The sequence below is a fragment of the Gorilla gorilla genome, chromosome X (genome assembly GCF_029281585.2).
Source record: "Gorilla gorilla gorilla isolate KB3781 chromosome X, NHGRI_mGorGor1-v2.1_pri, whole genome shotgun sequence".
Classification (NCBI taxonomy): Eukaryota; Metazoa; Chordata; class Mammalia; order Primates; family Hominidae; genus Gorilla; species Gorilla gorilla.
This window is the reverse complement of record NC_073247.2, coordinates 81,823,201-81,838,074: the sequence shown is the minus strand read 5'-3', so window position 1 is coordinate 81,838,074 and position 14,874 is coordinate 81,823,201. Positions and strand designations below refer to the sequence as shown.

The 14,874-nt window shown below is 40.8% G+C and overlaps 1 protein-coding gene and 1 non-coding gene across 5 annotated transcripts in view; both read right to left on the bottom strand.

The window, feature by feature from the left end:
- Positions 1-14,874, bottom strand: part of EDA (ectodysplasin A) — a 427,402-nt gene that overhangs the window by 13,399 nt on the left and 399,129 nt on the right. For all 4 annotated transcript variants that reach the window (XM_019019846.3, XM_019019847.3, XM_055376126.2 and 1 more), the window contains exon 3: positions 2,816-2,839. In XM_019019846.3, the coding sequence (XP_018875391.1) occupies positions 2,816-2,839 (24 nt within the window). The remainder of the gene's footprint in view (positions 1-2,815; positions 2,840-14,874) is intronic.
- On the bottom strand, positions 3,118-3,228 carry MIR676 (microRNA mir-676). Its single transcript, NR_106486.1, has one exon. It is a non-coding gene; the product is annotated as a microRNA mir-676 (primary transcript).

Sequence of the window (14,874 nt, the reverse complement as noted above, 5' to 3'; positions counted from 1 at the left end):
ACCCTTAGGCAGGAGAATCTTGTCCTGATTTATCAGGTCCTCCCTTAAGAACAATGCCTCATGGCCAAGAAACCAAATCCTCATGGCAATGCCACTCAAGAGGCCAGTTGTCTATGTCTAACCACATCTGCATTTGGAATGAAACCATGGGGTCATCGTGGGGTCTCTTCCTCAGAAAGGAAGGAAAGGAAGGTCCAGAGAACATCTCTCCCAGAAGAGTCCCTGTAGCCTTAAAGACCTAGAGGCATGAGCTTTAGAGGTTTCTCTGCACTTAGCAGCAAAAGATTGGATCTGCCCCGTTTCTAGATCTAGCCAATTTCAAGATGCTGAACAGGAAAACCATCTCCTTTCAGATTTGGGCAGCTTCCAAATCAGGCTTATTCAGAGCCCAAGTTTCAATTCCAGCTAGTGTAGTGGAAAGAACACAAAATCTGTACTCAGGAGATAAGGATGTAAGCCCCAGCTCTGCCACAGACACACTTTGGGCAAATCCCTTCCTCTCCTTGAGCCTTAGTTTCTACATCTGTGAAACAAGGAGCTTGGCCTCAATGATTTCTCTGTTTCCTCATGAGACTTGAGTTTCTATAAGGAGGGGTGACTTACCCCTTGCAGTCAGGAAGCTTTCTTAGCCTGGTTGTAAGGTTTGCTTCTCCCTCCTTATTTTCTAGGTGGCACAGACACAGAAGTTGGTGCATATTAGGCTGTCCTGTGTCCCAAGATTTCCAAGCCTAACAGTGATTTTCAAGCTAGAGGGTGTTCTGTGGGTAGCACAAACTTCAGCTTCAAGAATGTGAGTCTCCTGTAATTGCTAATGTAATTTTGGAAGAATTAGAGCCAGAAACTCCTCCAGTCCAAGAGACTAATGGTTGCAGTGAAAACAGAAAATGTTCACTTATGAAAATGTTAGAAGGCATTTGAGAAAAAAAAAAAAACTCCTGCTTTGTTCCAGTTCTGCAGCTGGTCCTCTGCTTCTCTGCAACAAGGGTTAGGCAAGTGAGCTTCTCACACTTGCATACTTACACAAAGTTGGGCCCAGAGAAGAGAATGTACAAAATGACCCCGGGAGCAAGAGGATAACTTCAGAGGATTGACTCCCTTCTCTCGATTTCCTTACTTTAACAGAACACCTCATGATATAAAAGCCCAGAGACGTTTGTACTTAGAAACATACCCTATGTAGTGTTAGATGAAAGAATATACACATTCCTTTCAAAGCTAAACTTCATCAAAGGAGTATTTCCTTAACCTTTTAGCTAAGCCCAAAATCAAAGAACAACCAAAAGTGAGTGAATGAGTGAGTGAGAGAGAGAGAGTTGTGGAAGGAGGAAAATTCCATTAAAGGGTGAAAATTAAGAGAACAATTCAATTTACCTCTTCAAGCATATGCCTATTCACCATGTCCAAGGAAATCCATATTAAATGGCTTCTAAATAACTTTCAGCCAAAGTAAATGTTTAAGGCCTATGTGCACTGTCTTCTCAATAATGTCCCGTACACAAGGTAGCAGTGCCAGGCAATGATCTGAGTTATAATTTCTGTTTTAAAGGGATATGACAAGAGTTAAGAACTACATGTTTGAAAATCAAATCTACTTTCTTAAAAGACAGAATATCTTGGTGGTAAGTGCCCAGGCCCCACAGGGAAAGGTTTCCTCACTGACTCCAGCTCCCTGGCTGTTTTCCAGCCTTGCTCAGTTCAGGCCCTCAGGAGGCCAGGCCATTCCTCAGCTTCTTTACAACAGGCACACAACTTTTCCATGTGGACTATGATACCTCAAGGCACCAGAGTACCCTAGTGTTCAAAGAAGTGGCAGACTGCAGCTGAAGCCAGTCTTTTTGGCCTAGTCTGGGGTTGACAATCTATTCTATAAAGCTCCATAAATCTTATCACACAGCATCATTTCACTTAAAGCATTTTAATGAACAATCATTAGTTTTACTCTGTCTTCCTCCCAGGTCAGAACCCAGAAACAAACAGGTGCTTTAACTAGTTTCATAATTGGTTCTTTCAGTCCTAAGAAGTAGACCATATTGCCTGGCCCTGTCTTTAGAGACTGTTCTGTCTTTGGATTGATTCTCCTCTTTTAGTAAGTGAGCACTTGTAGATGCCCTAGGGCCAGTTTCATTGCAAGTACACTGGGGACTTACTGACCCAACAACGGCACAATGGAAGCTGCTTTGAAAAGACTAAATGGTCAGGGTACTACTCCAGAATAGCTTTTTCATTACAGAGAAAATGATATTGAATCCTCAAAGCAAGAAATACCTTCCCTGACTCTTTGGGAAATCAAATCAGGGAAGCTTTTAAGTCCAAGAAATAGGGTACTGACATCTTTTGATAGGTAGCGTATCTAGTTCCTACATGGTGACACAGGATTTCATTCACACTCAATCACTGATTTGATAAAGGACGAAAAAAAGGATAAAAGCGAGTGCCTGTAATCCCAGCTACTCAGGAGGCTGAGGCAAGAGAATCGCTTGAACCCCAAAGGTGGAGGTTTCAGTGAGCTAAGATTGCATCATTACACTCCAGCCTGGGCAACAAGAGTGAAACTCCGTCTCAAAAAAAAAAAAAAAAAGAATAAAAAGAAGGGCAGGGAGAAGAACAAGGAAGAATGAAAGAGGTGAATCATCACTGAAGAATGATTTCTTGTTCTTCAGAAACTACAATACTCAAGAAGATAACATATGATTGAATAAAATAACAGACAGACAATGCTGAAAGAATATAATACAAAAATCGTACTCTTGATTTTTTTCTTCTAACTTTAGAAAATACATGACAAGACAGCAATTTTATAAAGTCAGGAACTTACCCTTTTTCTTGTTTTTAACTGGACCTATAAGAAAAATAAAATAGATAATTAAGTCATTGGAAATGAACAGAAAATGTTTATTTTCTAAGATAGTCACTAGGAGGGATCCCCAAGACACTGCAAATTTGAGGGAGTCTCACAGCCAAGGGTCAGGCTTTTGGCAAGGATCCAACTATCAAACCTCCCCATTCTGTCTTCCGACTCCTGAGGCCACAAAAGTTTCAAGGAAGATTCTTCCCTAGGGAGAAAAATCTCTCTACTTCAGTCTTTGGGGTGAGGGAATGGGTACTTCTCCATAGAGATGAAATGCCCAGAAATGCACAACTCAACAACCTTAGGACAGCATTCCATTAATTCTGCAAGTCCTGAGGTTGAAGAGTCATGCGTTCAGGTGAGAATCTGATATGAAGTCTCATGTGTTGAACTTGGAAGGAGCAAAGGGTCATTTTCATGGACAGAGCAGAGCAGCAGTGTTTAACTTTTAGTCACTTCCTTATCATGATTTAATTTGTTACTTATTAAAAGTTTGACCATAATACACACTTGAGGGCCACATGCATTTCCACTGTAATTTACTATAAGTTAATGGACACTTTAAAAGAAATGTCGGCCGGGGGTGGTGGCTCACACCTGTAATCCCAGCACTTTGGGAGGCCGAGGCGGGTGGATCACGAGGTCAGGAAATCAAGACCATCCTGGCTAACACAGTGAAACCTCGTCTCTACTAAAAACACAAAAAATTAGCTGGGCGTGGTGGTGGGCGCCTGTAGTCCCAGCTACTCGGAAGGCTGAGCCAGGAGAATGGCGTGAACCTGGGAGGTGGAGCTTGCAGTGAACCAAGATCACGCTACTACACTCCAGCCTGGGCGACAGAGCGAGACTCCATCTCAAAAATAAATAAATAAAATAAAATAAAATAAAATAAAATAAAATAAAATAAGACATGTCAACCATTTCATTGGCAGTGAAATCACAAGCATTTTATTGGAAATTACTTCTAAGGAAAATAATTCTAATCAATTGAAGGTACTTAGAAAACCCAAGGTGTTTCTAATATAGTTAGGTGACCGCAACTCCCCAAACAGTTTAGGTCGCTCCCAGACAGTCATTTTTTTTTCCCTTCTAGGAAATAAATTCTCTTCATTCTGTATACGGATTTGACTTTCTTTAAATACAGGTATTTAAAATCTGTTCCAAACTGCCATGAAGACACAGTTATACATTAAACCACTGTCAGTGCCCTCAAGAGCTTACAAAAGGAACACCAAGCATTTCAATATTATAGTTTATAAAACATATTTCCATTTATCATCTCATTTGATATTTGCAACAAACCTGGAATGATCTCTAACTATAAGAGCAGGCCCTATTAGAGATCAGTAAAGTCTCTAACCTGGAGGGCTGCCAGAGTGGCCATCAGAGCTTTCACAGGTCCCTTGAAAAACCAATGTCTGTGTAGACTTTTCTGGCAAAGTAATTTCATGTGCAACAGTAGCTATTGTTATGTCCAGAGGATGTTTTAGATTGGAGCAACCTGCTGTACTTAAGGTCATGAATCTCAATTCTCTTTTCCTTCTCTCTTCTCCTCTCCTCTCCTCCCAGTTCTTTGTCTTCTTTCTTTGTTACCCATCCTTTATGAATTTTTTTTTAACAGCATTGCGAGTTCTTGAAAATGTGCTTGGAAGTTCTGAGAGGAAAGCACAACTACATAGACATTAATGATATGAGGCAGCGACTCAACCTGAGAAATGCCTTTTTCTTGAACAAGAAAGCTGTTTGGGGAAAGATTTACACAGAAAGGGCTCAGCTCTATCAGCCAGCCAGCCACCACAGCCTAGGAGAGTAGTAGGAAGACAGCCATTATGGCTACCCTGCCCTCTTTGCAAAGGTGTGCTGGCCCGGACCAAGTTTTTGACCATTTCAGCTGGTTAAGGGTAAGCACTGTTATATCAGACTTCAAAAGCAGACTTTGAAGAAATCAGGCCATCACCAGCCAACCAGTCCTTACTGAGTATGTGTATGGAAGGCAGTAAATAATGAAACGCAACTCACAACTCTACCTTCAAGAACTTACAGTTGAATAGGGAAATACAAAAGATGAGTGAGTGGCTTCAGGAATTATACTGGCCACTTAAGGGGAACAAATAGCTGCCTGGAGAAGGTCTGACTTAAATCCACAAGTGAAAAGAGAGAAATGGAAATTTTAGAATCTTTTTAAGCTTCTATTATTTTCATACAAGATATACCTACTCCTTACACATACATAAATGCATGCATACATACATATATACATACAAAAGAGGAGCAAAAGGAAAAAGAGATTAAAGCACCCCCAAATAATCACTACTAACATTTCATGCACATCTAGAAGTCTTCTATGTATATAAATAGGTATTTTTACAAAATGGGATCAGATGAAAAATGTCATTTGATAACCTTTTTTATGTCAATAACTACATTTTTACATTGCAATTTTTAATATGGATGCATCAGCGTTTAATCATCTTTGATAGATATTTAGATTGGGTCCAGTTTTTCACTATTATAAACAATGATGTACATTTATAAACAATGTATGTTTATAAACAATTTATATGTACATTTTATAAACAATTTATATGTACATTTATAAACAATTTATATGTTATGTACATTTATAAACAATGATGTACTTTTTTTTTTTTTTTTTGAGACGGAGTCTCGCTCTGTCGCCCAGGCTGGAGTGCAGTGGTGCGATCTTGGCTCACTGCAAACTCTGCCTCCCGGGTTCATGCCATTCTCCTGCCTCAGCCTCCCGAGTAGCTGGGACTACAGGCACCCGCCACCACGCCCGGCTAATTTTTTGTATTTTTTTAGTAGAGATGGGGTTTCACTGTGTTAGCCAGGATGGTCTCTATCTCCTGACCTTGTGATCCGCCTGCCTCGGCCTCCCAAAGTGCTGGGATTACAGGCGTGAGCCACCGCACCCAGCCCCACATATGTACATTTTTATACGCTTGTCCAAAGGTTTTTTAGGATGTGTCATTAGAAATGACACTGTTGGGTCAAAGGGTGTGAAAAGCTTTCCTTACATGTAGTTAAACCTAATAATCTTTTCCTATATGGTTACTGCCTTCAGTGTCATGCTTACTTAGGCCTTCCCTAATGTGATATTATAGGTAACTCTTTATATATTTTCTAGTTCTTTTATGGTTTCATTTTTATTTTTAAATCTACAATTAATCTGGTATAGATTTTGGCATACAGTGTAAGACAAAGAGTTAACTAAAATTTTTATATTTTTTCCCTAAAATGCCCATGACATGAAGAGTACCAAGAGAAACAGGGCTCAAAGTCATTTCTTAAACTTTTATTTTAGTTTCTGGGGTACATGTGCAGGTTGGTCCTATAGATAAATTGTGAGTCACAGGGGTTTGGTGTATATATTATTTCATCACCCAGGTAATAAACGTAGTACCCAATAAGTAGTTTTTTGATCTTCACCCTCCTCCCACTCTCCACTCACAAGAAGGCCCTGGCGTCTATTGTTCCCCTCTTTGTGTCCATATGTATTCAATGTGTAGCTCCCACTTATAAGTGAGAAGATGCAGCATTTGGTTTTCTGTCCCTGCATTAGTTTGCTTGGGATTACAGCCTCCAGGTCCATCCATGTTGCTGCAAAGAACATGATCTCATTCTTTTTTATGGCTGTATATTATTCCATGACATGTATGTACATTTTCTTTATCCAGTCTACTGTGCTGCATAGTATTCCATGACATGTACGTACATTTTCTTTATCCAGTCTACAGTTGATGGTCATCTAGGCTGATTCCACATCTTTGCTATTGTGAAGAGTGCTGCCATGAACATACATGTGCATGTGTCTTTATGGTAGAACAATTTATATTCTTTTGTGTATATACCCAATAATGAGATTGCTGGGTTGCATGGTAATTCTGCTTTAAGTTCTTTGAGGAATCACCGCACTGCTTTCCACAATGGCTGGACTAATTTACACTCCCACCAGAAGTATATAAGTGTTCCTTTTTCTCCACAATTTCACCAGCATCTCTTATTTTTTGATTTTTTTAGTAATAGCCATTCTGACTGGTGTGAGATGGTATCTCATTTAGTTTTGATTTATATTTCTCTAATGATCAGTGATGCCGAGCATTTTTTCATGTGCTTACTGCTCATGTATATGTTTTCTTTTGAAAAGTGTCTGTTTATGTCCTTTGCCCACTCTTTAATGGGGTTGCTTGTTTTTTTGCTTGTATATTTGTTTAAGTTTCTTATAGATACTGGATATATCTTTGTCAGATACATTGTTTGCAAATATTTTCTCCATTCTTTGGGTTGTCTGTTTACTCTGTTGATAGCTTCTTTTGCTGTTTTGCTATGCAGGAGCTCTTTAGTTTAATTAGGTCCCATTTGTCAATTTTTGTTTTTGTTGCAATTGCTTTTCGTGTCTCTGTCATAAAATTTTTTCCAGGGTCTATGTCTAGAATGGTATTTCCTAGATTTTCCTCAAGGGTTTTTATAGTTTTGGGTTTTAAATTTAAGGATTTAATCCACCTTGAGTTAATTTTTGTATATGGTGTAAGGAAGGGGCCCAGTTTCAATTATCTCTGCTTATGGCTAGCCAGCTATCCCAGCACCATTTATTGAATAGTAAGTCCTTTCTAGATTGTTTGTTTTTGTTAATTTTGTCAAAGATCAGATGGTCATAGGTGTGTGACATTATTTCTGGGCTACCTATTCTATTCCACTGTTCGATCTGTACCATACTGTTTTGGGTATTGCAGCCTTAACATATAGTTTGAAGTCAGGTAATATGATGCCTCCAGCTTTGTTCTACTTGCTTTGGATTGCCTTGGCTATTCAGGCTCTTTTTTGGTTCCATATGAATTTTAAAATAGTTTTTTCTAGTTTTGTGAAGAATGTCATTGGTAGTTTGATAAGAATAGCATTGAATCTGTAAATTTCTTTGGGTATTATGACCATTTTGACAATATTGATTCTTCTGACGCATAAACATGGAATGTTTTTTCCATTTGTTTGTGTCATCTCTGATTTCTGTGAGCAGTGCTTTGTAATTCTCAGTGTAGAGGTCTTTCACCCCTTGTTTAGCCGTATTCCTAGGTATTTTATTCTTTTTGGGCTGTTGTGAATGGGACTGCATTCTTGCTTTGGCTCTCAGCTTGGATGTTGCTGGTGTATAGGAATGCTACTAATTTTTGTACATTGATTTTATATCCTGAAACTTGCTGGAGTTGTTTATCAGATCAAGGAGCTTTTGGGCAGAGACTATGGGGGTTTTCTAGGTATAGAATCATATTGTCTGCAAAGAGGGATAGTTTGACTTCTTCTCTTCCTATTTGGATGCCTTTTATTTCTTTCTTTTGCTCGATTGCTGTGGCTAGGAGTTCCAATACTGTGTTGAATGGGAGTGGTGAGAGAGGGCATCCTTGTCTTGTTCCGGTTCTCAATAAGAATGCTTCCAGCTTTTGCCCATTCAGTATGATGTTGGCTGTGGGTTTGTCATAAATGGCTCTTATTATTTTAAAGTACGTTCTTTCAATGCCTAGTTTGTTGAGGATTTTTAACATGAAGTGGTGCTGTATTTTCTTGAAAGCCTTTTCTGCATCTATTGAGATGATTATGTGGTTGTTGTTTTTAGTTTTGTTTATGTGGTGAATAATTTTTATTGATTTACATACATTGAACAAACCTTGCATTCCAGGGATAAAGCCTACTTGATTGTGTTGGCTTAGCTTTTTTGAGGTGCTGCTAGATTCAGTTTGCTAGTATTGTGTTGAGGATTTTTGCTTTTATGTTCATCAAGGATATTGGCCTGAAGTTTTTTTTGTCTCTGCCAAGTTTTGGTAGCAGGATGATGCTGGCCTCGGAGTGAGTTAGGGGGAAGCCCCTCCTCCTCAACTTTTTGGAATAGGTTCAGTAGGAATGGTACCAACTCTTCTATGTACATCTGGTAGAATTTGGCTGTGAATCCACCTGGTCCTATGCTTTTTAGTTTCTTAGCAGGCTATTTATTACTGATTCAATTTTGGAGCTCATTATTGGTCTGTTCAGGGATTCAATTTCTTCCTGGCTCAGTCTCAGGAGGTTGTATGTTTCCAGGAATTTATCAGTTTCTTCTAGGTTTTCTAGTTTGTGTGCATAGAGGTGTTTTTGATAGTCTCTGATTTTTTTTTTTGCATTTCTGTTGTATTGATGGTAATGCCCCTTTTGTCATTTCTGATTGTGTTTATTTTGATCTTCTCTCTTTTTTTCTTTATTACTCTAGCTAGTGGTCTATCTTATTTATTCTTTCAAAAAACCAAGTATGATTTCATTGATCTTTTGTATGTTTTTTCACATCTCAAATACATTCAGTTCAGCTTTGATTTTGGTTATTTCTTGTCTTCCGCTAGTATGGGGTTGGTTTGCTCTTGTTTTTCTAGTTCCTCAAAGTGTGATGTTAGGTTGTTAATCTGAGATCTTTCTAACTTTTTGATGTGGGCATCTAGTACTTAGCACTGCTTTAGCAGTGCCTGAGAGATTCTGGTAAGTTGTATCTTTGTTTTCATTAGTTTCAAAGAATTTCTTGGTTTCTGCTTAATTTCATTATTTTCCCAGAAGTCATTCAGGAGCAGGTTATTTGTATGGTTTTGAGTGATCTTCTTGGTATTGATTTCTATTTTTATTGTGCTGTGGTTTGACAGTGTGGTTGGTATGATTTCTGTTTTTTTTTTAATTTGCTGAGAATTGTTTTATGGCCAATTGTGTGGTCAATTTTAGAGTATATGCTATGTGCAGATAAGAAGAATGTATATTCTGGTTTTTTTTTTTAATTGGTAGAGAGTTCTGTAGATGTCTGTTAGGCCCATTTGGTCAAGTATCAAGTTCAGGTCTGAAATATCTATATTAGTTTTCTGTCTCAATGATCTTTCTAATACTGTCAGTGGGGTGTTGAAGTCTCCCACTATTACTGTACGGTTATCTAAGTCTCTCTGTAGGTCTCTCAGAGCTTGTTTTATAAATGTGGGTACTCCTGTGTTGGGTACATATATATTTAGGATAGCTAGGTCTTCTTGTTGAATTGAACCATTTACCATTATGTAATGCCCTTCTTTGTCTTTTAAAATTGTTGTTGGTTTAAAGGCTGTTTCGTCTGAAGTTAAAATAGCAATCCCTGTTTTTTTTTTTTCCATTTGCTTGGCAGATTTTCTCTATCCCTTTACTTTGGGCCTATGAGTGTCACTGTATGTGAGATGGGTCTCTTGAAGAAAGATGTTGGGTCTTGCTTCTTTATCCAACTTGCCACTATGTGACTTTTAATTGGCGCATTTGTCCCATTTACATTCAAGGGTAATATTGATATGTGCAAATTTGATCTTGTCATTGTGTTGTTAGCTGGTTATTATGTAGACTTGATTGTATAGTTGCTTTATAGTGTCAATGGTCTATGTACCTAATTGTGCTTTTGTGGTAGCCAGTAATGGTCTTTCATTTCCATATTTACCACTCCCTTAAGGACCTCTTGTAAGGTCTGGTGGTAATGAATTTCCTTAGCATTTGCTTGCCTGAAAAGGATCTTATTTCTCCTCTGCTTATGAAGCTTAGTTTGGCTGGACATGAAATTCTTGGTTGGAGTTTCTTTTTTTTGTTGTTGTTTAGATGGAGTCTCACTCTGTTGCCCAGGCTGGAGTGCAAAGGCGTGATCTCGGCTCACTGCAACCTCCGCCTCCTGGGTTCAAGCGATTCTCCTGCCTCAGTCTCCCGAGTAGCTGGGATTACAGGCATGCACCACCATGCCTGACTAATTTTTGTATTTTTAGTAGAGACAGAGTTTTGCCATGTTGGCCAGGGTGGTCTCAAACTCCTGACCTCAGGTGATCCACCAGCGTTGGCCTCCCAAAGTGCTGAGATTACAGACGTGAGCCACTGTGCCTGGCTGGAGTTTCTTTTCTTTAAGAATGCTGAATATAGGCTCCCAATCTCTTTTGGCTTGTAGGGTTTCTGCTGAAAGGTCCACTGTTAGCCTGATGGGGTTCCCTTTGTAGGCAGCCTGCCCCTTCTCTCTAGATGCCTTTAATACTTGTTCTTTCATGTTGACCTTGGAGAATCTGATGACTATGTGTCTTGGGGATGGTTGTCTTGTACAGTATCTCATAGGGGTTTTCTGCATTTCATGGCTTTGAATGTTGGCCTCTCTAGCGAGGTTGGGGAAATTTTCATGGATAATATCCTCAAGTAGGTTTTCCAAGTTGCTCGTATTCCCTCCCTCTCTTTCAAGAGATGCCAATGAGTGTTAGATTTGATGTCTTTACATAATTCCCTATTTCTCAGAGGTTTTGCTCGTTCTTTTAAAATTCTTTTTTTCTTTATTTTTGTCTGACTGATTTAGTTTGGAGAACCAATCTGTGAGATCTGAGGTTCTTCCTTAGCTTAGTCTATTCTGCTGGTAATACTTGCAATTGCATTATGAGATTTTTATAGTGTATTTTGCAGTTCTATCACATCAGTTTGGTTCTTTCTTAAAATGTCTATTTCATCTTTCAGCTCCTGTATCATTTTATTGTAGTCCTTAGATTCCTTGGATTGGGTTTTGACTTTCTCCTGAATCTTATTCTGAATTTTATGACTATCATTCCAGCCATTTCAGCCTGGCTAAGAACTCTTGCTGGAGTACTGGTACATTCATTTGGATGTAAGGAGAACTCTGGCTTTTTGAATTGCCAGAGTTCTCATGCTGGTTCTTTCTCATCTGCGTGGGCTGATGTTCCTTTAACTGTGGTATAATTTCAGTTATGGTCAGTTGACTTTGTTTCTGGATGTATCAGAGGGCTGAGGCTTTGCGCTAGGTCTTCATTTGTAGCTGAACTCTTGTCCTTGATTTTATTGGGGGGTACACTAGCAAAGTATTTTTGTTGTTGAAATTTGAGCTGTGATCCAGTAGATAGCACTTAGGCATAATGGCCAGTAGGCAGGCTCTTGCCCAGCCATGTGGTTCCTCTGTATTTCCTTGTGTCTTCAGCTGTGCTCCCTCTCAGTGCTCTGAGGGTGTGGGCTCCCTTCCTACATGAGTGCTGGCTGTAGATCTCAGCTCTCAGCTCTCCACTTGGCACTCCTGGGCTGTGCTCAGGCATTATGTTCCCTTCCCAGCTTGGGGACTGAAAGGGCCAGGACCTTGGCAGTGGCAATGGCAGAGGGCCTGCCACTTGTATCTTGGAGCTCCACCCCAGATAAATATAGAGCCACTACCGATTGGAGCAATCAGCCTGGGGTAGGGCAGCTGTGCTGTGGGCCCAAGCCAGGGCACCCTGCCTGGTAATGAGTAGGGAGGCAGGGGTATTGTAGGGGAAGACAGACTGGCCTCTTCTCCTTAGGGCAGCTGTGGTATGCTGGAGGTGTGAGTAAAGCACTCAGGATCTTAGTTCCTTTTCCAGTCAGACAGCAGCAAGGGCAGTACCAATGCAGTGGCAGTGGCAGAAGGGCTTTCAGTCGTCTCTGGGAGCTCCACCCCAGAGAAATGCAGAGCTGCTGCCAATGGGAATGTTCAGCCAGAGGGTGGGGCAGCTGCACTATGGGCCTGAGCTGGGGCCCTGCTTGGTGAAGAGCAGGGGGTCAGAGGCTCACTGGGAAGAGAGACTGGGCTCCTTTCCATATGGCAACTGTGGTGCGCTGGAAGTATAAGTAAAGCCCTTAGGCTCTTTGTTTCTTCCTCAGTCTGAAGGCAGCAAGAGCAGAACCACTGCAGTGGCAGTGGCAGAGGGGCTGTCAGTTTCCTCATAAGTTCCACCTCAGGGGAACACAGAGCCACTACCAGTGGGAATGCTCAGTCAGGGTTGGGGCAGCTACTCTGAGATCCCAAGTTGGGGGCCCTATCTGGTGAAGTGTAGGGGGTAAGGACTCACAGGGAAGAGCTACTGGGCTCTTCTCCCTGTGGTTGCTGCAGTGTGCTGGAGGTACAGTGACACAACCAGGCCCTTTGTTCCTTCCCCAGCCCATGGGCAGTAAGGGCGATACCACTGCAGCTGCAATGGGAGAGGGGCTGTAGGTTGTCTCTGGGATTTCTTTTCCCAGAGAAATGCAGAGCCACCACTGACGAGTGTTCAGTCAGGGGCAGGGTGGTTGTGCTGGGGGCCCAGGTGGAGAGGCTTTGCCCAGTGAGGAGTAACAAGGTCAGAGACCTGCATGGAAAACAGTCTGGCTGCTTTTCTGTAAGGCATCTGCACTGTGCTGGAGGTCCATGATAGTCCTTAATCACCTTGCTCTCTCCTGAGCCTGAGGGCATTAGAGGAGGGAGCTGTGAAGCAGCAAAAGTGGCAGGCCTGCCTGCTTCCACTGGGAGCTCTGTCCCAGGGAGGTGCAGAGCTGCTACTGGCCCAAGAGCCCAGGTAGCGGTGGGGTGGCTGGGGTCTCAGGTCGGGAGGCCTTGCTCAGTGAGGAATAGCAGGGACACAGATCCACATGGAAAACAGTCTGGCTGCTTTTCCGTAAGGCAGCTGTGCTGGGCTCGGGGCTCACAAAGTCTTCTTCCACTATAGTTTGGGTCATAGAAGGGCTCTCAGAGAGCTCCTGCTTAGTGAACATTTGGCATATCCCTTGGGAAAAAACAAAGATGTAAAAGTATTCACAAGATTGTCATTAGACAGTATCACATTTCCCACAAGTGCTAATAAGTACATCGTTTCAGCAGTATAGGAGTTTCTTCTTGTTCTAAGATAGCTCACCATGACCAGTAAGTAATTCTTATTATTTTCAACACGGACCTTTAAGATTTGGCTCTGTCTCTACCATGTTCATTGCTTTCGCTTGAGGCTATTGTAGTTGCAGCTTCTAGAGAGAAAATGTCAGGGAGCTAGAGCTGTCCCATACTAGACGTGAGCATCTTGACTCAGAGCAAAAGCAGTAATCCCTGATGAGTTCTATAATCTTTTAGATATATCTATTTGTTTTCTCTATATGCTTCAGAACCTTATTCATACCTATTCAGAGCACTACCACTATTACATATCTATTTCTAGTGTAATAAGCTACATTTTTATATCATTCCAATTCCCCCTATTTGTAACCATATGTTTTCTTTAGACAAAACCCACCTGCATCAGAGGGGGACATATAGCTATGCAGTACGGGGGACTGCTTTGATAGGAGTAAAATTGGGATTGGACAAATTTTGATCAATATGGGCAGGTAGTTTGCCTATCTGACAATAAGAAAAGGGGATCTTGTGATGGAATCAGGGCCATGGAGGCCAGCAGCAGCAGGTCTAGCCAGATTCTAGTGCTTACTCAACCACAAAATGACCATAGGGCAAGTGACTTTTCTTCTGGTTCTTCAACTGCTAAATTAGGGGACACTACATACTCTGTCTCTACTCAAAGCCCAGGGTTCCAATGAGGATCAATCATACAAAATAGCAAGCTAGAATTTTGTATCCAGTGAAACCGTCCTTCAAAATGAAGAAGAAATAAAGACTTCCTCAGACAAACAAAAAAGAAGGAGCTTGTTGCTAGTAGATCGGCCTTGCAAGAAATGTTAACAGAAGTTCTTCGGTGAGGGCAAATGACATAGGTCAGAAACTTAGATCTACATAAAGAAAGAAAGCACATTAGATAACAAATAAATGACGGTAAAATAAAACATTTTACTTGTTTTTAATAGATTTACTAGATAACAGTTTGTTCAAAATAATAACCAGCCTGGCCAACATGGTGAAACCCTGTCTCTACCAAAAATACAAAAATTAGCCAGGCATGGTGGCTCATGCCTGTAGTCCCAGCTACTCGGGAGGCTGAGGCACGAGAATTGCTTGAACCCGGGAGGCAGAGGTTGCAGTGAGCCAAGATCATTCCACTACGCTCCAGCTTGGGTGACAGAGTGAGACCCTGTCTCCAAAAAAAAAAAAAAAAAAGCGAAAATGCAAAAATGCTTTCTGTGATTGTAGTATGTGGATATGTGAAACAAATCACAGCAGTATTTTAAGGGATGAAAGGGAAGGATTGGGAGAAGTAGTATAGTGTTATTTCAAAATGGACTTGGATTAGTTGCAAATGTATATATCAAAC